The sequence below is a fragment of the Salmo salar genome, chromosome 24, assembly GCF_965601325.2.
Source record: "Salmo salar chromosome 24, fSalSal1, whole genome shotgun sequence".
Classification (NCBI taxonomy): domain Eukaryota; kingdom Metazoa; phylum Chordata; class Actinopteri; order Salmoniformes; family Salmonidae; genus Salmo; species Salmo salar.
Window position 1 is genome coordinate 28,864,783 of NC_138314.1, and position 26,487 is coordinate 28,891,269.

The window sequence follows — 26,487 nt, forward strand, 5'->3', positions numbered from 1 at the left end:
TAATTAAGACCTTTTAATGGAAATACAGGTAGATACATTGAGCATTTCAGTTAATAACAGTACAAAATGTCAACTTTTTTGTACAAAGAGGTATCAGTTAACAAAACCAGTAAACTAGATAAAGATATTGTCAAAATGAGACACACTTATGTATTTCAACCTTCTCAACTGTCAGGAATCTTTCAGTTCATAAATGGGATGACTGTATGGTCATACTGTATGTCTTTTGTCTTACCCTCTCATTCACATTTAGCTAACTGGCATTTAGTAACTTCAAGAATTATATGCCATGATTGATAAAATCATGTGTGATGAGCAATAAATAAATTGTATGTCCTGCAAAAATAACTAATAATATAGAAATAGCAGTATGGGCAGAATAACAATAGAATGGGCAGAATAACAATAGAATGGGCAGAATAACAATAGAATGGGCAGAATAACAATAGAATGGGCAGAATAACAATAGAATGGGCAGAATAACAATAGAATGGGCAGAATAACAATAGAATGGGCAGAATAACAATAGAATGGGCAGAATAACAATAGAATGGGCAGAATAACAATAGAATGGGCAGAATAACAATAGAATGGGCAGAATAACAATAGAATGGGCAGAATAACAATAGAATGGGCAGAATAACAATAGAATGGGCAGAATAACAATAGAATGGGCAGAATAACAATAGAATGGGGCAGTTACAAGAGATGAAGCAGAAATGAGTCTTGAGACATTTTTTAAAGCTTTTCTTTGACATATTGTACTATTTGTTATAACATAGCCAATGATATCACTCAGTAAGGCCACCTTTCTTGTGCCAGACATTATTAAAAATATAATTAAATAATATTCCTAATCAATATTTACCTTAAATACAGTCTAGACATGCAGTATAGTCAACCAGGAAATAATTTGATGCATCTTTCCACATAAGTATGGCCCTTAAGTGTGGTTTAAGAGATTTCTGATGTAGGATTCTCTCTTCAAAAGACAAATAGATGCACCTGTTCACTCTTTGCTCTCTCGTCTCCCCCCTTGACTCTTAATACTTCAGGGTTTCAGTCTTTGCATGTGCCCAGTTGACAACCTCTGAAAGAAAGGTATGTGGTTCTGGTTCAGACTGAAGCCTTTATCATATTCTACTGTTTCTTCCTTATTTAGATCATATCCCTTTGGATATACCGTAGCCTACTGTGGTGTAGTAGACAAGTCTACTGTGGTGTAGTAGACAAGTCTACTGTGGTGTAGTAGACAAGTCTACTGTGGTGTAGTAGACAAGTCTACTGTGGTGTAGTAGAGTAGCCTACTGTGGTGTAGTAGACAAGTCTACTGTGGTGTAGTAGAGTAGCCTACTGTGGTGAAGTAGAGTAGCCTACTGTGGTGTAGTAGACAAGCCTACTGTGGTGTAGTAGAGTAGCCTACTGTGGTGTAGTAGAGTAGCCTACTGTGGTGTAGTAGACAAGTCTACTGTGGTGTAGTAGACAAGTCTACTGTGGTGTAGTAGAGTAGCCTACTGTGGTGTAGTAGACAAGTCTACTGTGGTGTAGTAGAGTAGCCTACTGTGGTGTAGTAGACAAGTCTACTGTGGTGTAGTAGACAAGTCTACTGTGGTGTAGTAGACAAGCCTACTGTGGTGTAGTAGAGTAGTCTACTGTGGTGTAGTAGAGTAGTCTACTGTGGTGTAGTAGAGTAGCCTACTGTGGTGAAGTAGAGTAGCCTACTGTGGTGTAGTAGACAAGCCTACTGTGGTGTAGTAGAGTAGCCTACTGTGGTGTAGTAGAGTAGCCTACTGTGGTGTAGTTGACAAGTCTACTGTGGTGTAGTAGACAAGCCTACTGTGGTGTAGTAGAGTAGTCTACTGTGGTGTAGTAGAGTAGTCTACTGTGGTGTAGTAGAGTAGCCTACTGTGGTGAAGTAGAGTAGCCTACTGTGGTGTAGTAGACAAGTCTATTGTGGTGTAGTAGAGTAGCCTACTGTGGTGTAGTAGAGTAGCCTACTGTGGTGTAGTAGAGTAGCCTACTGTGGTGTAGTAGACAAGTCTACTGTGGTGTAGTAGAGTAGCCTACTGTGGTGTAGTAGACTACGCTACTGTGGTGTAGTAGACTACGCTACTGTGGTGTAGTAGACTAGCCTACTGTGGTGTAGTAGACTAGCCTACTGTGGTGTAGTAGACTAGCCTACTGTGGTGTAGTAGAGTAGCCTACTGTGGTGTAGTAGAGTAGCCTACTGTGGTGTAGTAGAGTAGCCTACTGTGGTGTAGTAGACTAGCCTACTGTGGTGTAGTAGACTAGCCTACTGTGGTGTAGTAGAGTAGCCTACTGTGGTGTAGTAGACAAGTCTACTGTGGTGTAGTAGACTAGCCTACTGTGGTGTAGTAGACTAGCCTACTGTGGTGTAGTAGACAAGTCTACTGTGGTGTAGTAGACAAGTCTACTGTGGTGTAGTAGAGTAGCCTACTGTGGTGTAGTAGAGTAGCCTACTGTGGTGTAGTAGAGTAGCCTACTGTGGTGTAGTAGAGTAACTTACTGTGGTGAAGTAGAGTAGTCTACTGTGGTGTAGTAGAATAACTTACTGTGGTGAAGTAGAGTAGTCTACTGTAGTGTAGTAGAATAACTTACTGTGGTGAAGTAGAGTAGTCTACTGTAGTGTAGTAGAATAACTTACTGTGGTGAAGTAGAGTAGTCTACTGTAGTGTAGTAGAATAACTTACTGTGGTGAAGTAGAGTAGTCTACTGTAGTGTAGTAGAATAACTTACTGTGGTGAAGTAGTGTAGTCTACTGTAGTGTAGTAGAATAACTTACTGTGGTGAAGTAGAGTAGTCTACTGTAGTGTAGTAGAATAACTTACTGTGGTGAAGTAGAGTAGTCTACTGTAGTGTAGTAGAATAACTTACTGTGGTGAAGTAGAGTAGTCTACTGTAGTGTAGTAGAATAACTTACTGTGGTGAAGTAGAGTAGTGTACTATGGGGGAAAGGTTTTGGGGGTGTCAGGCAGTACTAAGAGGCGTGCTGGGCCCTGCAGGAACGGCAGCAGGCCTTGCTGTAGTACCAGTGACTGCACAGGTTCACCTTCAGAGCTAGAGAGCAGTTGGTGGTGGGTCTGTCCTGACAGCTCTCATCTGCATGACAGAGACATTTATGATATGTTTAATCATATGGAAAAAGTAGCCCCATCACAATCAGGAAATACTGTAATGACAAATCTATCAATGAATCAATCAATCTGCCTTTTTACCTCAATAATCTAAACACTCAGGACTTTGGGCTGTTATGAAAGAAAGAGGGGCTTGCCCACACTAATAATTATCTCAGTTGTGAAAAGCAAAAAAGTACTGCAAATAATACAATAAAAAACAAGTGCTTTGACGATGCCGTGTTCTCCGGTCTACTTTTGCCTGTGACTTGACATAAGTATTGTTACTCTCCTAAAGTTGCCATAGGCTGTGGTTAGGTGCTGCTTGTATAGCCTGATCCCAGATCTGTTTGTGCTGTCTTGCCAACTCCTATGGTCATTGGTGTTGGAAGACAGCACAAACATATCTATCTGGGACCATGCCATTGCTTACATACCTGGGGGTTCAGTGGGACAGGGTTGCAGGGCGCAGGTCTGCTTGGCCACAGGCTTGGTCAGGGGGTCACAACCTCTCACGATCTCCCTAGCCTGGTAGCACTTTACATCTCTCATCCTGACACCCACACCACACATCTTAGTGCACTGAGGAATGAACACCACACATCTTAGTGCACTGAGGAATGAACACAACACATCTTAGTGCACTGAGGAATGAACACCACACATCTTAGTGCACTGAGGAATGAACACCACACATCTTAGTGCACTGAGGAATGAACACCACACATCTTAGTGCACTGAGGAATGAACACCACACATCTTAGTGCACTGAGGAATGAACACCACACATCTTAGTGCACTGAGGAATGAACACCACACATCTTAGTGCACTGAGGAATGAACACCACACATCTTAGTGCACTGAGGAATGAACACCACACATCTTAGTGCACTGAGGAATGAACACAACAGCACTGCTCACAGTTGCGATTTGATAGGACACCATATATGTGAGGTGTGTAAATACAATTTATTGCTCATGTCATGATGTTTTCAGATACAATATCATGGTTGAAATGGTATCTCACCTCAGACCAGGGTGTGGTGTACCACTTGAAACAGGGCCTCTCAAAGCAGGTGTTCTCGTCCTCTGGCCTCTCACTGGCACCACAGTCTTCATCGTCGTGGGTCTGGAACTTCCCAGCGGTGATGCTGGCACATTGCACGATCCTCTGCTTCACACCGCGGCCACATGTCGTGTTACACTGAGAGGAAAATAAGACTGCTCTCAGCTAACGAATCTCTAACCAAGAGAACATAAACAAAACATCAAGAGAACATATATAAAACATCAAGAGAACATCAGGTAAACATTGACAAACTGCTCATCATAACATCAACAGACCATCAATAAAACATAACTAGAACACCAACAGAGCATTAAGAGAACATCAACAGGACCCAGTTGCCTTACCCTCTCCCAATCCTGGGTGAGCCAGTGTGGGGCACAGTCCTTCTCCCCACAGGGATGGATGGCCAGGGGCTTATTCTCCAGAGAGCACTGAGATTCAGGCACCACACGGCCCTCTGGTGTCTTACAGTACACGTGGCGTACCATCTTCCCCTGGCCGCACAACCCCGAGCACTGAAGAGGTCAAAGGTTAACAGGAATGACACAGCAAAAGTATTAGTGATCAAGAGCGACTTACTGTCAGTGCGATCACTATTCCTATCCGTAATCAATGTACCAATGAGATGGAATAGTGTAGTGAAAGCAGTGTACTCACCGGCCCCCACTCTGACACAGTCCACTGGCGCTCGCAGGGCGAGCCTGTGCAGTTCTTGATGTTTGGGGGGCGGGTCAGGGGATCACATAACTTGGTTTCGTCTGAACACCTGATCTCCCGGGTCACCTGGGCCCTGCGGCCACACTTGGCTGGACACTGGACAGGAGAGAGGAGAGGGCACAGGACAGGAGAGAGGAGAGGGCACAGGACAGGAGAGAGGAGAGGACACAGGACAGGAGAGAGGAGAGGGCACAGGACAGGAGAGAGGAGAGGACACAGGACAGGAGAGAGGAGAGGGCACAGGACAGGAGAGAGGAGAGGACACAGGACAGGAGAGAGGAGAGGGCACAGGACAGGAGAGAGGAGAGGACACAGGACAGGAGAGAGGAGAGGGCACAGGACAGGAGAGAGGAGAGGACACAGGACAGGAGAGAGGAGAGGGCACAGGACAGGAGAGAGGAAAGGACACAGGACAGGTGAGAGGAGAGGGCACAGGAGAGGAGAGAGGAGAGGGCACAGGACAGGAGAGAGGAGAGGACACAGGACAGGTGAGAGGAGAGGGCACAGGAGAGGAGAGAGGAGAGGGCACAGGACAGGAGAGAGGAGAGGGCACAGGACAGGAGAGAGGAGAGGGCATAGGACAGACTCACTTTTAATATCATCTACAGCTGCCCAAACAGTTGTAAGTAGGATGCAACAATGTACTTACTACAGTGTTCCCACGCAGTAATTCCTGTAATGTAAACCACACACACACACACACACACACACACACACACACACACACACACACACACACACACACACACACACACACACACACACACACACACACACACACACACAAGCCCTGTCCCACCGTCAACTCCCACAGTATAGCTCCACCCACCTCAGTCCACTCGGCCACCTCCCATTGGGGGCCACAAGTGGGGCTCTTACAAGCGCGGCGCTCCAGGGGCCTCTCCAGTTCTGCCAGGGTGCAGAGATCACTGTACACAGAGCTGTCCAGCCCGGGGGACAGCATCTTCCAGCAGCGCACCAGACGGAACTGGAAGCCCTCACCACAGGTACGAGAACACTCACTCCAGCTGCTGGCCTCCCACCTGAGGGTGAGGGAATGCACACAGAGTAGAGTTCAGGTATAGTTAGTGATCTTCTAAAGTCAATTAAATCAAATAGTATTACTGTAAATGGTATGGTAGCGGCCAACACCAGTTTATTGTTCCTGGTTTAGATGCACTATTGTAAGTGGTTGTTCCACTGGATATCATAAGGTGAATCCACCAATTTGTAAGTCGCTAAATTACTAAATTACTTAAATGTAATGTAATGTAATGTAAATGTGGAAAAGAGAAACATTGTCCTCAATTAACTTTGATTGCCACATCGTCCAACTGGTAAACAGTCCTTATATACTGAGTATATAAAACATTAAGAACAGCTGCTCTTTCCATGACATAGACTGACCAAATGAATCAAGCTGAAAGCGTGTTATTTTCTGGTGCATACCTGGGCTGGCACTCCCTCCCAATGCAGAAGTCATGAACAGGCTCAGGTCGGGTCATATTGTCACACTGCATGTCATCTACCTCAGCTCCATCGTAGCGCACACACATGGCAAAGGACTTTGACACTCCTGCAGCGGAAATTATTACAGGCAAGCTAAGGAATAACTTAAAATGTCATAATTTATCCATATACGTGTGTGTGTGTGTGTGTGTGTGTGTGTGTGTGTGTGTGTGTGTGTGTGTGTGTGTGTGTGTGTGTGTGTGTGTGTGTGTGTGTGTGTGTGTGTGTGTGTGTGTGTGTGTACCTATAGAGCAGGTGGAGGTGCAGGGTTCCTGAGAAGACAGTTTCCAGCGGTACATGTCTGCAGGGCTCAGCTTGAAGTTCTTCTGCAGGAACCTCTGAATGGTCCTGTCAAACACAACATGACAACAAGACCTCACACGAATGGTCCTGTCAGACAACATGATAACAAGACCTCACACGAATGGTCCTGTCAAACACAACATGACAACAAGGTCTCAGACGAATGATCCTGTCAAACACAACATGACAACAAGACCTCACACGAATGGTCCTGTCAGACAACATGATAACAAGACCTCACACGAATGGTTATGTCAAACAACATGACAACAAGACCTCACACGAATGGTTATGTCAAACAACATGACAACAAGACCTCACACGAATGGTTATGTCAAACAACATGACAACAAGACCTCACACGAATGGTTATGTCAAACAACATGACAACAAGACCTCACACGAATGGTTATGTCAAACACAACATAACAACAAGATCTCACACGAATGGTTATGTCAAACACAACATGACAACAAGGTCTTACACGAATGGTTATGTCAAACACAACATGACAACAAGGTCTTACACGAATGGTCCTGTCAAACACAACATTACAACAAGGTCTCACACGAATGGTCCTGTCAAACACAACATGACAACAAGGTCTCACACGAATGGTCCTGTCAAACACAACATGACAACAAGGTCTCACACGAATGGTCCTGTCAAACACAACATGACAACAAGGTCTCACACGAATGGTCCTGTCAAACACAACATGACAACAAGGTCTCACACGAATGGTCCTGTCAAACACAACATGACAACAAGGTCTCACACGAATGGTCCTGTCAAACACAACATGACAACAAGGTCTCACATGAATGGTCCTGTCAAACACAACATGACAACAAGACCTCACACGAATGGTTATGTCAAACACAACATGACAACAAGGTCTCACACGAATGGTCCTGTCAAACACAACATGACAACAAGACCTCACACGAATGGTCCTGTCAGACAACATGACAACAAGACCTCACACGAATGGTTCTGTCAGACAACATGACAACAAGACCTCACACGAATGGTTCTGTCAGACAACATGACAACAAGACCTCACACGAATGGTTATGTCAAACACAACATGACAACAAGACCTCACACGAATGGTTATGTCAAACACAACATGACAACAAGACCTCAAACGAATGGTTATGTCAAACACAACATGACAACAAGACCTCACACGAATGGTTATGTCAAACACAACATGACAACAAGACCTCACACGAATGGTTATGTCAAACACAACATGACAACAAGACCTCACACGAATGGTTATGTCAAACACAACATGACAACAAGACCTCACACAAATGGTTATGTCAAACACAACATGACAACAAGACCTCAGACGAATAGTTATGTCAAACGCAACATGACAACAAGACCTCACACGAATAGTCCTGTCAAACACAACATGACAACAAGACCTCACACAAATAGTTATGTCAAACACAACATGACAACAAGACCTCACACGAATGGTCCTGTCAAACACAACATGACAACAAGGTCTTACACGAATGGTTATGTCAAGCACAACATGACAACAAGGTCTTACACGAATGGTTATGTCAAACACAATATGACAACAAGGTCTCACACGAATGGTTATGTCAAATACAACATGACAACAAGGTCTCAGACAATTAGTCCTGTCAAACATGACATTACAGCAACGTCTCAGGCGATTAGTCCTGTCAAACACGACATGACAACAAGGTCTCAGACGATTTGTCCTGTCAAACATGACATGACAACAAGGTCTCAAACACGACATAACCATGCCTTCACAGTGAGCCCACTGAACCCCAGCTCTCTCTCTCACACACACATTGCTGCATCACTACTACGGCTGATTAACCTCACCATCAAAATCATAACAACCAGCGACATTCTGTTTTTTAAACAGTGACATTCTTGCCATACGTGTACTGGAACTGCTGTGTCCAATCCAGAGAGCTCGGTTTGTTGATTTGAAAAGTTTCTTGTTTTGAAAGTTTCTTAGTAGCTAGGTAACTTTTTAGTTTGGATCCCGCGACGCATTTGGCATCAGTTGCTGGGACTGCTTCTCTTTGTCCAGTGATCCTGCTGACCAAGGCCGGGTCTGAGGAGCTATTTGCCCTAGCAGTTAGCCTAGCTGCTAGTTAGCTGCCTATCAAGCTAGGGGGGTTTCTTGAGTGCTTGAACGCAGCCTGCGACGCGGTTAGCCATTGTGGCTGGGACCGCGGATTGTGCCGGGTTTGTGGCTGTCTAGATCCTTGCTGTTTGTTGTGTTCAATCTTCCCTGTGACCTACCCTGTCGGAACTGCGAAGAGTAACAGCGTAACCTACGTTGCTAGCTACTATAACAAAGACCAAAGCCGGCGGGAGTACCGTTGAGGACACTGGTGTCTATCACAGGCGAAGGATCTTTTAAACAAAAAAAGAGTTTTACAAGCAGTTGTTAAAACAACGAGAAAATAGCTTTGTGTTTTGTCCAAATACTGGTCGATTCAACTAATAAAAGAATGGACGACCTGACCAGAGAGGTCCGGGACCTGAAGAACAGTTTGCAGTTCTCCCAGGGTCAGCTCAATGAGTTGAAACAGGAGAAGAGCAAGATGACAGCAAACTGTAAATCATTGAGAGAGGACATCAGTTCTGTGTGTGAATCATGATAACAATGACGGATAAATCAGACTCGAGGGACAATCAATGCAGAACAACGTGGCTGTGGATGGAATTGCAGAATCCCCACATGAGACCTGGACGGAGCCTGAGGACAAAGTAAGAGAATTGATATCTGAGAAATTGAAGATGGACCACCGGAAGATTGAGGTGGAGCGCGCCCACAGGAATGGAAAACCCACCACCGGCCCAGGTGACAGGCCCAGGCCAATAGTGGTCATGTTCCTGAGGTTCAAGGACAAGGTAGCTGTTCTGGAAAGAGCCAAAAACTTGAGAGGAACGTATATCTTCCTCAATGAGGACTATCCTGAAGCTGTGCGCCAGAAGAGGGAATAACTTATCCCAGCCATGAAAGCTGCCAGAGCGCATGAGGACATTGCTTACATCCGCTTTGACAGGCTCATTGTCCACCCACCCTCCTTCCCAGAAGCCTAGAAGGGATGAGAGAGCCAAGCTTATGGGTTTGTAGCTTCAACCCCGCAGCACACACACACACACACACACATATCAATTGATTAATGGACTGCTGAATGTATATATTTTTTTCCATTGCTTTATTTGCTCTTTTCCATATTATGTCTATCTCTGATAAGTTACCCAGGAAAGGGCTGAAAATAGCCCATATTAATATATATGGCCTTAGAAATAATGTTAATGAAATCAATAACTTGCTAACATCAGATTAAATCCCTCATTAAAATGCAAATAAATTTATAACATTTTTGACATGCGTTTTTCTGGATTTTTTTGTTGTTATTCTGTCTCTCACTGTTCAAATAAACCTACTATTAAAATTATAGACTGATCATTTCTTTGTAAGTGGGCAAACGTACAAAATCAGCAGGGGATCAAATACTTTTTTCCCCCACTGTAATTCCGCTACCCAAGAGTGGTAAAGCGGACTTTACTGGTTTTAACAGCAGACCTACCAGCTTGCTGCCAGCTCTTAGCAAATTGTTGGAAAGAATTGTGTTTGACCAAATACAATGCTATTTCTCTGTAAACAAATCAACAACAGACTTATAGAGATGGGCACTCAACATGTACTGCACTGACACAAATGACTGATGATTGGTTGAAAGAAATTGATAATTGGAAAATTGTGGGAGCTGTACTGTTAGATTTCAGTGCAGCCTTTAATATTATTGACCATAAACTGTTGTTGAAAAAACATATGTGTTATGGGTTTTCAACCTCTGCCATATCATGGATTCAGAGCTATCTATCTAATAGAACTCAACGGGTTTTCTTTAATGGAAGCTTCTCTAATGTCAAACATGTAAAGTGTGGTGTACCGCAGGGCAGCTCTCTATGCATGCTACTCTTTTCTATTTTTACCAATGACCTGCCACTGGCATTAAACAAAGCATGTGTGTCCATGTATGCTGATGATTCAACCATATAAGCATCAGGAACCACAGCTAATGAAGTCACTGAAACCCTTAACAAAGAGTTGCAGTCTGTTTTGGAATGGGTGGCAAGTAATAAAATGGTCCTAAACATCTCTAAAACTAAAAGCATTGTATTTGCAACAAATAACTCCCTATGTTCTAGACCTCAGCTGAATCTAGTAATGAATGGTGTGGCTGTTGAACAAGTACAAGAGACTAAATTACTTGGCGTTACCTTAGAATGTAAACTGTCATGGCCAAAACATATAGATTCAATGGTTGTAAAGATGGGGAGAGGTCTGTCCATAATAAAGAGATTATCTGCTTTTTTGACCCCACATTCCAAAAAGCAAGTCCTGCAGGCTCTAGTTTAGTCTTATCTTGATTATTGTCCAGTCGTGTGGTCGAGTGCTGCAAGGAAAGACCTAGTTAAGCTGCAGCTGGCCAAGAACAGAGCGGTACGTCTTGCTCTTCATTGTAATAAGAGGGCTGATATAAATACTATGCATGCCAGTCCCTCTTGGCTAAGAGTTGAGGAGAGACTGACTGCATCACTTCTTTTTATAAGAAACATTCATGTGTTGAAAATCCCAAATTGTTGCATAGTCAACTTACACAAAGGTCTGTCACACACACTTACCCCACCAGAAATGTCACCAGGGGTCTTTTCACAGTCCCCAAATCCAGAACAAATTCAAGAAAGTGTACAGTATTTTATAGAGCCATTATTGCATGGAACTCTGTTCCATCTCATATTTCTCAAATGAACTGCAAACCTGGTTTCAACAAACAGATAAAGCAACACCTCAGGGCACAACGCCTCTTCCCTATTTGACCTCGATAGTTTGTGTGTATGTATTGGTATTGATATGTAGGCTACGTGTGCCTTTTACAAAATGTTTATTGATGTAGTTCTGTCCTTGTCTGCTAATGTTCTGTATTATGTCATGTTTCATGTTTTGTGTGGACCCCAGGGAGTGTAGCTGTTGCTTTTGCAACAGCTAATGGAGATCCTAATAAAAAAAATACCCCAAAATATCACTGGCTGTTTTTTATTACCAGAGCAGAGATGTTAGAGGAAAAGGGGGACCAAGAGAGAGAGGTAGGAGGAGAATGAGAAGGATTAGGAGGAAGAGCATGAAGAAGAGGATGAGGAAAAGAAGGAAGAATTTGGGTGCGGAAAAGAAAGAGGAGGAGGCAGAGAAGAAGAGAAAAAGGGATACAGTCTTTCATTTAAACAAATAATTCAAGGTATTTGCGGCGAAGTGAAACATATGACTGGGAAGAAACATACTGTCAGACTGTATTCACCTCTGGGAGAAATGTGCAGAAATTAGTCACAGTTACACTGAGATATGCCAGTGAAGTATGATTCAAAGTTCCTGCGTATGTTCAAATAATCTGTCCCCCTCCTTCTCCTACTTGTCCTTCTCTTCCTCTACTCCCCTCCTCCACCTCCTATCCTTCTCCTCGTCCAATCCGTTCTTCTCCCCAGTGCAGGGGAAGACAGGGTGGGTTATGTGATGTGTTTTATGGGGCACTGGCAGAAGAACTGGCAAAGCGGTGTTTGGACACAGCGCAGGGAAGCCAACATGAATTATAAATATGATGGAATGCAATCCCGGCCAGCTCTAAGCTTTAGCTGTCTCCTCTCCATGCGATTCTTGGGATGTCTCAGAAGGAAAAAAGAAGCTAGCATTGGATCGGTCCAGAAGCCAGCATGGAGCACATTCCATTCCCCTAGCCAGCAGCACAGGCCCTTGTCCCCAGTGAGACTATACAGCACTTTTAAATGCCCCTCTGCTCAGGACCTTGAAATGACTCACTCTGGTCCTCACTTAGAGAGAGTAGTGTTCACTCTAACTCCTCAGCAGCAGCATCCCTTAGTGAAGAGAGGTAGTGTCTGGTAGATGGAAGAGGAAGATCAGAGGGGTTGTGGATGGGATTCTGAAGTGCTTTTTTTGGATGGGTTCCTATACCTGATAACAAGCTGATGTTGGGCCAACATTGGCTCAGCGTTGGGTTTTCCTTTTCAACTATATCTGCTATAACTATAACAATATGTGCCTATTTACTTTTGCTCATTGTGTGGATCCTTCCTTACTCTACCTGGTTCTGTTGGTACGGTTGTTGCTCCTCATCCCTGTCAGCAACGTCCTATTGGGGAACAGCAGGTCTCCAGTATCATTACTCCGCCGGCCCAGACTGAACTCCCCCAGTGAGCTTTTGAGGGGGAACTTCACGCTGCTGTGGTCTACCTCCAATGGCCCCACCTCTGACGAGAACAGTCCCTCTCTCGCGTCTGGACCAATCCGCTCACCCAGCAAGACTCTCCAGATGAGGTTTTCTGGGTCTGGCACCTCCTCTAAAGGCCTGTTGGCTGCCGGGGCAGGGACTGCTACACCGCCTGTGTGACTGCTGTTGCCATCTGTTGGGATGGCAGGAAGGGAGAGGAAAGTTAGAGAAATGATTAAAAGTGGGAGAAAGCCTTATATACTCAGCAAAAAAAGAAACGTCCCTTTTTCCGGACCCTGTCTTTCAAAGATCATTCGTAAAAATCAAAATAACTTCACAGATCTTCATTGTAAAGGGTTTAAACACTGTTTCCCATGCTTGTTCAATGAACCATAAACAATTAATGGACATGCACCTGTGGAACGGTTGTTAAGACACTAACAGCTTACAGACGGTTGACAATTAAGGTCACAGTTGTAAAAACTTAGGACACTAAAGAGGCCTTTCTACTGACTCTGGAAAACACAAAAAAAAGATGCCCGGGGTCCCTGCTCATCTGTGTGAACGTGCCTTAGGCACGCTGCAAGGAGGCATGAGGACTGCAGATGTGGCCAGGGCAATAAATGACAATGTCTGTACTGTAAGACACCTAAGACAGCGCTACAGGGAGACAGGACGGACAGCTGATCGTCCACACAGTGGCAGACCACGTGTCTGCTTGTTCTGTGTGTGATTTCCTGCAAGACAGGAATGTCAGTGTTCTGCCATGGCCAGCGAAGCGCCCGGATCTCAATCCCATTGAGCACGTCTGGGACCTGTTGGATCGGAGAGAGCGCCTAAGACAGCGCTACATGGAAACAGGACGGACAGCTGATCGTCCTCGCAGTGGCAGACCACGTGTAACAACTCCTGCACAGGATCGTACATCCGAACATCACACCTGCGGGACAGGTACAGGATGTCAACAACAAGTGCCTGAGTTACACCAGGAATGCACAATCCCTCCATCAGCGCTCAGACTGTCCGCAATAGGCTGAGAGAGGCTGGACTGAGAGCTTGTAGGCCTGTTGTAAGGCAGGTCCTCACCAGACATCACCGGCAACAACGTCGCCTATGGGCCAAACCCACCGTCGCTGGACCAGACAGGACTGGCAAAAAGTGCTCTTCACTGACGAGTCACGGTTTTGTCTCACCAGGGGTTATGGTCAGATTCACGTTTATCGTCAAAGGAATGAGCGTTACACCGAGGCCTGTACTCTGGAGCGGGATCGATTTGGAGGTGGAGGGTCCGTCATGGTCTGGGGCGGTGTGTCACAGCATCATCGGACTGAGCTTGTTGTCGTTGCATGCAATCTCAACGCTGTGCGTTACAGGGAAGACATCCTCCTCCTTCATGTGGTACACTTCCTGCAGGCTCATCCTGACATGACCCTCCAGCATGACAATGCCACCAGCCATACTGCTTGTTCTGTGCGTGACAGGAATGTCAGTGTTCTGCGCTGGGCCAGCGAAGAGCCCGGATCTCAATCCCCATTGAGCACGTCTGAGACCTGTTGGATCGGAGGGATGAGGGCTAGGGCCATTCCCCCCAGAAATGACCGGGAACTTGCAGGTGCCTTGGTGGAAGAGTGGGGTAACATCTCACAGCAGGTACTGGCAAATCTGGTGCAGTCCATGAGGAGGAGATGCACTGCAGTAGTTAATGCAGCTGGTGGCCGCACCAGATACTGACTGTTACTTTTGATTTTGCCCCCCCCCCCCCTTTGTTCAGGGACACATTATTCAATTTCTGTTAGTCACATGTCTGTGGAACTTGTTCAGTTTTTATCTCAGATGTTGAATCTTGTTATGTTCATACAAATATTTGCACATGTTAAGTTTGCTGAATATAAACGCAGTTGACAGTGAGAAGACGTTTCTTTTTTTGCTGAGTTTACTAAGCCGAACAAGAGGTGTTTCCTGGTCAGGTGGTCAAGAAGAACTCCTGGTGCTTTTTATAGATGTAAAGAGACATTTTATGTGCAGTTTGTGCACAACAACAAAACAACACACAAAGCCTTTCTGCACATTCCTAACGGTAGTAGAGAGGGCCTCATACCCTGACTACACCGCTCGCAGAATTCAATTATTGCACCCACACTGATCGCGAGCGTCTGCGTTGCCAAGGGCTAAAATAGAAGTCCTTTCTATTTCTGACGCAGATCGCGCTGCAAGTCCTGCCTCTCCCATCTCCTCATTGGTTTATAGAAGCAGGTACCCACGTGCCATCTCCTCATTGGTTATACCCACATGAGTGATTGAAAGATGAACTGTTGCCGGTTGTCGTGGTAATACTATGAAAGTTTAGATGCCAAACACCATAAGTTAAACGATGAAAAGGCCTGGAAGGAGGAGAGATGACTAGAAACGATTTGGTTGACCGTTTTTATGTGTGGATTAATTGTCGGAGTAGAGGACCTTGTGCATTTCAGGTAAAATAACTGTTAGGCGTATATATGGGAGGCGAAGTCAAGTGCAGGAGAGCGGAGTATTTTAAACAGGCGCACTTTAATACCGGTCAACAACGACAGCACATAAAGCATACTAGTGCCACAAACATGGTCTATAACAAAAGTGCAGCGCCTGACAAAAATAATCACGTAACAATAAACAATTACACACAAAGACATGATGGGGAACAGAGGACTAAATACATGTAGATTGATTGGGGAATGAAAACCAGGTGTGTACGGAACAAGACAAAACAAATGGACATATGAGAAATGGAGTGGCGATGGCTAGAAAGCTGTGACGTCGATCCCTGAACGCCGCCCGAACAAGCAGAGGAGCCGACTTCGGCGGAAGTCGCGACAATAACAACCTAATATTTATATCCCAGGACAAATTAGCTAGCAACAGCAAGCTAGATAAATAGGACAAATTAGCTAGCAAGTGCAAGCTAACTAGCTAAATTGCCATAAATGTTTAATGCTTTTCGACCTGTCCCCAAATTAATGTCATTGGTTCAGAGTTTGTTTTGATATTTTAACCTGCGTGTCGTGATCACGTTTGGTGTAGGGGGACAAAATAAATGTATGCACGATGGTGCACAATGACGCACGCTCACAGCCGGTTTGGGTTCGGTGTCAGTCTCACCCAGTGGCCAAACTCCCTGCAGAACTGTTCCACAGTCCGAGTAGAGGGGCTGTCTGAGACCTTGCTGCAGGCAGGTAAGCAGGCAGGCAGGCCTGCACCCATTACCGCTCATGTTTGTGATGCAGCCATTTTTAAAAAGGAGAAAATTCTGGGGCTCCCTAAATTTTTCATCTATCCTAGCTCATCTTTGTATGTACGCCTGTGAATAATGCAGGACTCAAAAGGGCCAGCAGAGAAGATGCTCTTACATTTATTTATTTTTGATCTCATCTGATATCTGAGCGGTGAACCGTGCTGTAATCTCTCTCTCTCTCAAATCAAATCAAAGTTTATTGGTTTCGAACACAGATTTGCAGATGTTAATGCAGGTGCAGTAAAATGCTTGTGTTTCAAGCTCCAACAGTGCATGTAATACCTAGCAATAAAAATAACAAATACATACAAATAAAAATTGAGAAATTAAGAAATATCAGAACATATATATATTCCGGTTACAGAACGAGCAAATATCTGACATTGCTCGTTCTGATATTTCTTAATTTCTCAATTTTTATTTGTACAGTATGTATTTGTTATACACTACCGTTCAAAAGTTTGGGGTCACTTAGAAATGTCCTTATTTTTGAAAGAAAAGCACATTTATTTTGTCCATTTTAAAATAACATAAAATTTATAAAAAATACAGTGTATACATTGTTAATGTTGTAAAGGACTATTGTAGCTGGAAATGGCAGATTTTTAATGGAATATCTACATAGGCGTGCAGAGCCCCATTATCAGCAACCATCACTCCTGTGTTCCAATGGCACGTTGTGTTAGCTAATCCAAGTTTATAATTTTAAAAGGCTAATTGATCATTAGAAAACCCTTTTGCAATTATGTTAGCACAGCTGAAAATGGTTGTGCTGAATCAACATTAACAATGTCTACAATGTATTTATGATCAATTTGAAGTTATTTTAATGGACAAAAAAAAAGTGCTTTTCTTTAAAAACAAGGGAATTTCTAAGTGACCCACACATTTTTAATGGTACTGTATATATTACATGACCAAAAGTATGTGGACACCTGCTCGTCGAAAATCTCATTGTTGGTCCCCCTTTTGCTGCTGTAACAGCCTCCACTCTTCTGGGAAGGCTTTCCACTAGATGTTGGAACATTGCTGCAGGGACTTGCTTCCACTCAGCTACAAGAGCATTAGTGAGGTTGAACACTGAACACTGGGCGATTAGACCTTACTCGCAGTCGACGTTCCAATTCATCCCAGAGGTGTTTGATGGGGTTGAGGTCAGGGCTCTGTGCAGGCCAGTCAAGTTCTTCCACACCAATCTCGACAAACCATTTCTGTGTGGACCTCGCGTTAAGATTTCCCTTCACTGGAACTAAGGGGCCTAACTCAAACCATGAAAAAAAGCCCCAGACCAGTATTCCTCCTCCACCAAACTTTACAGCTGGCACTATGTATTCCGGCAGGTAGCGTTTTCCTGGCATCCGCCAAACCCAGATTCGTCCGTCGGACTGACAGATAGTGAAGCGTGATTCATCACACCAGAAAATGAGTTCCCACTGCTCCAGAGTCCAATGGTGGGGAGCTTTACACCACTCCAGACAGGATGCTCTCAATGGTGCATCTGTAGAAGTTTGTGAGGGTCTTAGGGGCATAATTCCTTCAGCCTCCTGAGCTTGAGAGGCGCTGTTGCACCTGTTTGCGTGAATGGACCATTTCAGTATGCCGAGGAACTTGAAGCTTTTGACCCTCTCGGATGAGGCCCCGTCGATGTGGATGGGGGCGTGCTCTCTCTGCTGTCTCCTGTAGTTCACGATCAGCTCCTTCGTTTTGTTGACGTTGAGGGAGAGGTTATTTTCCTGGTACCACTCCGACAGGGCTCTCACTTCCTCCCTGTGGTCTGTCTCGTCGTTGTTGGTAATCAGACCTACCACTGTTGTGTCGTCAGGAAACTTGATGATTGAGTTGGAGATGTGCGAGGCCACACAGTCATGGGTGAACAGGGAGTACAGGAGGGGGCTGAGCATGCACCCCTGCGGGGCCCACGTGTTTAGGATCAGCGTGGCGGAGTTGTTGCTGCCTATCTCCACCACTTGGGGTCGGCTTGTCAGGAAGTCCAGGACCCAGTTGCACAGGGAGGGGTTCAGACCCATGGCCCTGAGCTTAGTGATGAGCTTGGAGGACACTATGGTGTTGAAAGCTGAGCTGTAGTCGATGAACAGCATTCTTCCATAGGTATTTATCTTGTCCAGGTGGAATGGGACAGTGTGTAGTGCAATGGCAATTGTGTAGTCCGTGGATGAGTTGCTGCGATATGCAAATTGTAATGGGTCTAGGGTGTGGGGTAAGGTGGAGGTGATATGATCCTTAACTGGCCTCTCAAAGCACTTCATAGTGACAGAAGTGAGTGCTATGGGGCGATAGACATTTAGTTCAGTTACCTTCACTTTCTTGGTACAGGAACAATGGTGGACATCTTGAAGCAAGTGGGGACAACAGGCTGGGATATGGAGAGATTGAATATGTCCGTAAACACTCTAGTCAGCTGGTCTGCACTTGCTCTGAGGACGCGGATTGGGATGCCGTATGGCCCGGCAGCCTTGCGGGGGTTAAAATGCTTAAATAACTTACTCACATCAGCTACAGATAGCAATAGCACATAGTCCTGAGCGCCGGGGGCCCGCATCAGCAGCTCAGTGTTGTTTCCCCCCTCTCTCTCTCTCTCTCTCTCTCTCTCTGTCTCTCTCTCTAAGTTATTGTATTGGTATATTGGTTTGTAGTATATTGGTGTTACCTGTGTATTGTGGTGGGGTTGGGCTGTCCTGGACACAGTCAATAGCTGCTGTCTCCTCATACACCTCATTGGTCTCCTGGCCCTCGGCCCCTGCCACCTCGGCCCCCTTCTTCAACAAACGGTTCTGCTGAGTCTCAGGTATCGCCTTGTCATACGTGCTCCCGTTGGGGGCCACCATACTGCCCATCTCCACGGAAACCCCAGGGGCGGTGCTGTCGGGGCCGGTGTAGACAGGGGGTTGAGGGATGGGGGACAGGGACTCCCGTAGGACGGTGTACTCGTACGTAATGTAAGGGATACGACCATTCTGGTTCCACACCTATGAGCAGACAAAATAGCACCAGAGAGCTCACCCATTCCCTCCTGCTCTCTCCTACCAAACTCAGTCAATTGCACATATAAAGGAAGCAATTCCCTTACGTTGATTACTTTTTGCAAATTCAATCAGTTTTCCACGTTGATTAAACGTCATCACATATTCTTTTTTGGTTGAAATTACGTGGGATTTTGTACCCTGCACCTACAAGTTACTGGATTCGTGTACACTACTTCTAAATTAGAGATTACCCAGAGGCCCTGGCTGCTCGGCGAGGGGAGGGAGCAGAGCAGACCTCAGCAGGATACAGTACCAGAACATTGATGGCCTGGTTGATGGGCCCTTTGGCTACGATGTACTCGATTCCCGTCTCATACACATCCATGGGCCGCCGGTACTTGAAGACGGTACCCGCCGAATGGAAGTTCTGGGGGCTGTCCACCTTGTAGTTTCCATTGAAAAAGAAGTTCCCCGCCTGATCAGTCACAGCTGTGTAGGAGATAGGATAGAACATGGTCTCATGGAGGGGATGGAGGACCATTGGAGGAGGACCGGTTGGTTGACTCTATGGAAAGGTCATATCTTTGATGTTCACTGTAAACTGGAATTTCTACTCCCCATACATGACCATAAATGAATACTATAAAGTCAATTCAAGAGATCACGAAGGAAATGAAAGTATATAGATGATCTGATTAATTTCAGTTGATTAATGTACTTCCTTTACTAACTTCCCACTGTCCCACTATCAAGATGAATGGTTATCCCTTTGCGGGGGAGAAAATATCCTTTGTATTTGCTGAAAATCTTGAATAAAATGTTTTACACCTTCTTTTTGTCATTAAATTATATGGATCCTAATGACATCACACTGTACCAACAGGAGACATTAGAAATGTTGGAGGCATAGGGAGCAGGATAAAAAGGAAGTACCCACCCAAAACGTCAGCTGACTTCTTCCTCTCAATGATCTGGATGTCCCAGGAGCCCTCAGGGATTGTTGTGATAAAGGAGTAACCTTTGAGACAGGAAACAGGAAACATTATGATGACTCCATTTTACCTGCAACTAAATAGCCTGGACATCAGAGGAGTCGGCTTAAGAATCACATAGACCTTGTTGTCAGACTCAGCTCTGAACTGTCTGTAGTTATCTTTCAGTGGCATATTTGGGGGGGCTTGTCCCTGATAGGTCTGTTCAAAGTTTGGAATAGATAGCCACATCTCCTCCATCAGTACCCTCTATCCTTGCCCACACATCCACCCACCCACCCACCCACCCACCCACCCACCCACCCACCCACCCACCCACCCACCCACCCACCCACCCACCCACCCACCCACCCACCCACCCACACACACATCCACCCACCCACCCACCCACCCAACCACCCACCCACCCACACACCCACGCACCCACCCACACACCCAAGCTATCTGAGTCTGTGGTTGAGGTTGAACACACTCGTACCCAAACTTGTGGCCCCGCGGCGGAAGTTTCCATTGACCCTGCTGCAGCTGCTGCCATCCCCCTGACACACTCCACACATATCCAGTGTATTGGGCGAGAAGAGCACTCCATCACACCCGATTGGCTGCAGAAATGATGTTAACACAAACAGGATGATTATCCTCTTGAATCATTTCAGCACATGCAAAGCCAGTTGAAGAAGTATTGATACACTTTTATCATGTGACCAGGAAAATAAGCCTTTCGGCCATTCTCCCAGAATATGCAAAGCCATTTCCTCGGCAGACGAAGAAACAAGCGTTCCCTGACCTCACATCTGCCGTCCACACAGACCCCTCTGTAGTTGTTGTAGTTGCAGGATGTTCCGTCTCGAGCAGGAACCATCAGTTGTCTCTGGCCGTCGGCTGTGGTGCAGTGCAGGTCACATGGGTTACTGGAGATATGGACAAAGTCATCTGTGGATGGATGGATGGACCCAAAGGTCAGCGTTCACAGTATAATAACGAGCCTCGAGGACAGGACACACAGGAGGGAATGACACAGAGCTGAGTGGGTTTAATGTGGTTGTTTTACCCGGATACAGGGGTTTCCAGTGGTAGTTCCTGCCATTGTAGACCTGTGAGTTGAACGACCAGCACTGCTCTTCCCTGAAGCTTCTCCCAGAGGGAGGGCAGTCCTGCACAAGACAGAAAATATACACACACTTTTCTGTCTGTTCCATGTATTTTTTATTTTATAATGGTTTTACAATATGTAATAAAAGGGTGCGACAGGGTGTGGCAACTCTGGAACAAAAGCCTATTCCCCCTGTTGCTCTTCAGGACCAGGGTTAATGGCCACAGCACTAAACCTTAAAGGGGCAATCCGCTGTTGAAACAATAACAAAAGGGGGTTCCCCTCCACTCTTTCAGTAAAAAGCTGAGGGATGGGTCTGGAAAAATGTAACCACTCAAATTCATAGACTATATTCATAGATGATAGTTTTAATCATGTTTTGAGGCTATAGGCTGACAGTGTTTGTTAACAAACTTTGGAGTTAAACAATGTCATATTTGGGGTTCTGATTGGTACGACAGTTGAACTAAGCTCCTGAAGCATTTCTAAGTGCCACGCCCTGATCTGTTTCACCTGTCCCTGTGATTGTCTCCACCTCCTCCAGGTGTCGCTTATATTCCCCAGTGTATTTATCCCCGTGTTTCCTGTCTCTCTGTGCCAGTTCGTCTTGTATGTTTAGTCAAGTCAACCAGCGTGGTTTTTCCCCATACTCCTTTTCTATTCTCTTTGCTAGTCTTCCTGGTTTTGACCACTGCCTGACTCTGGACTACTTTCCTGCGTGCCTGATCATCCTGCCTGCCCTGACCTTGAATCTGCCTGCCCTTCAGTACCTATTGGACTCTGAGCTGGTTTAGACCTATTGACTGTACACGACCATTCTCTTGTCTACCCCTTTTTGGATTAATAAACATTGTAAGACTCCAACCATCTGCCTCCTGTGTCTGCATCTGGGTCTCGCCTTGTGCCCTGATAATAAGTTATATTCTTCAAAAATCAGTGGGTACATATCATTAATTTATAAGTCCAGAAATGTATATAATACCTGCAGATTACCCTTTTAAGCTATTTATATTGCAAATGATAAGAAAAAGAGCTGTGCTAACTTTTCCATCATATACTTCAGGTTGTGGGGTATTGTGTCAACTCGCATTTTGCTAACGACAGGAAAAGGGGTGGCAGTACTAGATGCATGCTAACCTTGGTGTTACAGAGGAGGTATTTTTTCGAAGTGCCAGTGCAGGTCATGTTGTCTCTACCAGCGGCTGCTTTCTTTCTTTGGATAGAAAATACATACATTTAATACATGTGCTAAATGAATAACTTTATGGAGTATAATAGAATAGAAAATAACAGGTTAGAATATAATTGAATAGAATAACAATAGAACAGAACAGTATAGAATAGAGTATTTCTTTCAGTGGACTGACCTCTGTTTGAGACAGTGCCTCTCCTGGGACATGACCCCCCCTCCACAGGTGCGCGTGCAGGCGGTCCACTTGGCCCACTCCCCCCACCAGTATGTGGTGGACTCCAGCTCATCCTCCAGACTGTTGGAGGCTGCCCCTTCCTCCTAGACACAACACAGCACCCTTAGAGAACAACAGCAGACAGGGCCCTGTACACATAGTGGGACTAATTATAAGCATGTCTAGCCACTCTGACAATCTGAGTGAAGTGGAGACAAATGATATCTACTGTGCTTTCCTTGTAAAAGGAGTGAGAGAAAACAGCTGTGGGTTTTTATAAGAGAACTCATGTAAGAAGGACCAGTCGGAAGATGAGAGGGACAGAAAGACGGAGCAAGAGTGCGTGAGTGAACAACTGGCAAATTGAGAAAAACAGAGAGAAAGAAAGACAAACGTGACTGATGGACTGATATTAGGTCAGTGATAGAGGTGTGTGTGTGTAAGTGAGAGGCCGGAGATGGGCCATCATATACATAGACAAAGTAAGAGAGAGGTGGAGAGCGTACCTGTCCCCTGGTTGAGAGGTTCCCTACAGACAAAGCCAGGGTGAGGAACCCCAGTAACACCAGGCTGGTCTCCCCACATTGTTCCCACGACCAGATCCGCATCCTGACAAGAGAAAATATACAGAGAGACCTCAATGGGACAGAAGAGTAAGAGCTGAAGACTCACACCCATAAATGTTAACTACAGATGTAAGATCTTAATTTGATCACCCTGTTGCAGGAGAACATTTACCATGCATGTGAGGTTTAAAAAGGCTTCTGAAGTTATAAGACACATAATAATTATAATTTCCTTATTTTCCTGCTGTATAAGACTGGCTCAAATTAAGATCCTACATCAGGTACTGACAAATGGAGTGGGAAAACACTTTGATTTTGAAAGACATCCTCAATAAACACTTGGTATATCTGATACAGTCGACTCTTAGCAAGGGCACAATCATATCAAATCGTTATTTGTCACATGCACTGAATACAATGGGTGTAGACCTTACCGTGAAATACTTTCTTACAAGCCCTTAACCAACAATGCAGTTTTAAGAAAATAGAGTTAAGAAAATATTTACTAAATAAACTCAAGTAAAAAAAAATATTTTAAAAGTAACACAATAAAATAACAATAATGAGGCTATATACAGGGGGTACCGGTACAGAGTCAATGTGCGGGGACACAGGTTAGTCAGTGTAATTTGTACATATAGGTAGGGGTAAAGTGACTATGCATCGATAATAAACAGCGAGTAGCAGCAGTGTAAAAACAAAGGTGGGTTTCAATGTAAATAGTCCGGGTGGCCATTTGATTAATTGTTCAGCGGTTTTATGACTTGGGGGTAGAAGCTGTTAAGGAGCCTTTTGGACCTAGACTTGGTGCTCCGGTACCACTTGCCGTCTGGTAGCAGAGAGAACAGTCTATGACTTTGGTGACTGGAGTCTTTGACACCTCCTAGTATATAGGTCCTGGATGGCAGGAAGCTTGCCACCGTGATGTACTGATGCACTATAAGATAAGAGCAAACTCTGTTCACAGAAGTTCACCAGTCCCAATTCAAACACAACATTTTTACTTACTCCAGATATCCTTCTGCTGCGGTATAAAGCACGCTTTTATAACAGTCCTTAGCTATCACATATCAGGGGTCGACTATCCATGCAAATGTGTTAAACAGACCAAATTAGAGCACTTACAGGTGTTTCAGAGGAAACATATTCATGCCAGACCCAGGTTGGCTTCAACGTAAATGTCTTGAAACATTTTAGTGCACTGGCAATCACTGTATACTTGGATAAAACCTTGAGGTAGTCAGGTGGTGACACAGGCAGGCTGTTGAGTTAGCATAGGTGTTGGAGACAGGATTTAGACCATGAAAGCAGCATGTAAAAGTTAAACAAGTCTCAGTGCTGGATTGACTAAGGTACGTTTCCTGACTCGAGGCCTAGGCTTCCACACAGGTAGGCCTTTGTTTCCTCCACCTCAGTGTGAATGCACACGCTGGTCCAGGTGCTTACTGTAAGGTAACACAAACACACACATTCAAACACACACTCACATACATTTATGCAAGCACACACACACCAGTGACATAAACATCCAGTCACGCTCCGATTCTAGGAAAGGCCCCCTTGCACATCCCCCTGTCCCGTCTCTCCTCCTCATCAGCTCCACTTAGGTAGACTTCTTAAAATAAGCAAACAGATCGTCTAGCCCTGTTTGCAGTCTGGCTTTTTCTGGCACTATATATTGGTGACAGGTGTCTTAAACTACCCACTGGAACACCTGGAGTTCATTATCCTCCCAGACACAGCTGGAGTACGTCCAGCTGCCAAACACACACTCACTCTCTCTCTCCCCACACAGACAACGCAGTCTCTCACAGACCCCTCAGTCTGTCGCCCGCGAGACAGGCCTTCCTCCACATAAGGCGTCCCAGGGCCACAGAGAAGAGTAAACACAGCCCTGTGTGTCTCCCCATAGCCACACCCCCAGCATCCCCCTCCCCTCTGTCCCCCTGGAGCCCACTGCTCAGGGGAGGAGGGGTGTTATTCCTTCGTTGGCAGCAGACAGACAGCGGACAGTCCCTGGGGAGGCTGTGGGGAGCTGGGGCTGCTCCGACCAGGGCTGTCTGGTCTGGATGGAAGGCCCAGGCAGACTCATCCTTTCTGGAGGAGCTGTTTAACCAGACTGGGGTTCCTTCCTCCATCCTCCTACCTTTCTTAGCAAGCCTTCTCACGTTCATATGTGAAGTGGAAAATGTATGTTGCTCCAACTCAATTTTCCGCTGCTCTCCACGAGTCCTCAACCTCGCTCTGCTTACACCAAGTGCAGAGAGAGGAGCGCAGGCAGACAGACACATAGAGGCTGAGAGAAGTTAAGTAGAGGTCACTCACGTTTTGGAGTGGAGAGAGAGTGCATGTGGTCTATCTTTGCGGAATGAGTGACACTTTAGACATTGTTTCTAATAACCACCACGTTGGGGACTCCGCCATCTTTGTGCCAGAGTGCCTTCAAGTAGTTTGTTCCATGCCTCATTCTGTGCATTGTTTTTCCTCAGTGACCATAACCGTAATTGATGTGTTCTTCGTGAGTAATGGTCTAGCTACCAAATCCTTCTCCTTCACACTGAGGCACTTTCAAACAGCTGAGCCTACCATCCTCAGAGCAGCTGGTGGGGATTTCTCCTTTACCAGGTAAACTTTCTGTCACTAGCTAGCTTAAGATGAATGCGACAAGAGCGTCTGCTAAATGACTAACATTTTTAATGTAAGAAAGTGCAAAATTCTGCAATCTCTACAATCACCACTCTTAACGCCAAGCAATTTACTTAATTTCACTATTGTTTAAGAAATAATAATTACAGAATGTACACTGACTATCTTAGACTGGTGCTTTTCACAATATTGATCCACAATCATTGAGTAATAATTTGTGTAGATTTCTACTCAAGATCCTAATTTTGCTGCAGCAGATGAGAACTAGATTTGATCGTCTTCACACGTTTAACAGAATACCTATGACATCTTCAAAACTAATGCATTTAGAATGCTATAACACATTATATAGTTTATTGTTCAAATCACTTTTTCATTGTGCAGTTTCAGAACTTGAATTAGCATGAAAAAGAGCCTCCCCCTCATCAGTCTCTCCATCAGCACACACACATTCACAACCACACACGCATTCACAACCACACAAGCACTCACA

General features: G+C 45.1%; 1 protein-coding gene across 1 annotated transcript; it reads right to left on the bottom strand.

The window, feature by feature from the left end:
* On the bottom strand, positions 1 to 25,486 carry LOC106585403 (ADAMTS-like protein 2). Its single transcript, XM_045706624.2, has 19 exons — positions 25,161 to 25,486; positions 23,289 to 23,391; positions 22,744 to 22,886; positions 22,514 to 22,589; positions 21,335 to 21,437; positions 21,071 to 21,216; positions 20,762 to 20,885; positions 20,229 to 20,309; positions 19,605 to 19,780; positions 18,976 to 19,294; positions 12,914 to 13,232; positions 6,675 to 6,778; positions 6,371 to 6,497; positions 5,751 to 5,964; positions 4,862 to 5,017; positions 4,549 to 4,719; positions 4,163 to 4,339; positions 3,572 to 3,716; positions 1 to 3,120 (listed from the first exon to the last, which is right to left on the bottom strand). Exons 1-19 carry the CDS (start codon positions 25,484 to 25,486, stop codon positions 2,999 to 3,001), a joined length of 3,132 nt encoding a protein of 1,043 aa, XP_045562580.2. The 3' UTR covers positions 1 to 2,998.
* Between the last annotated feature and the right edge of the window lie 1,001 nt (positions 25,487 to 26,487).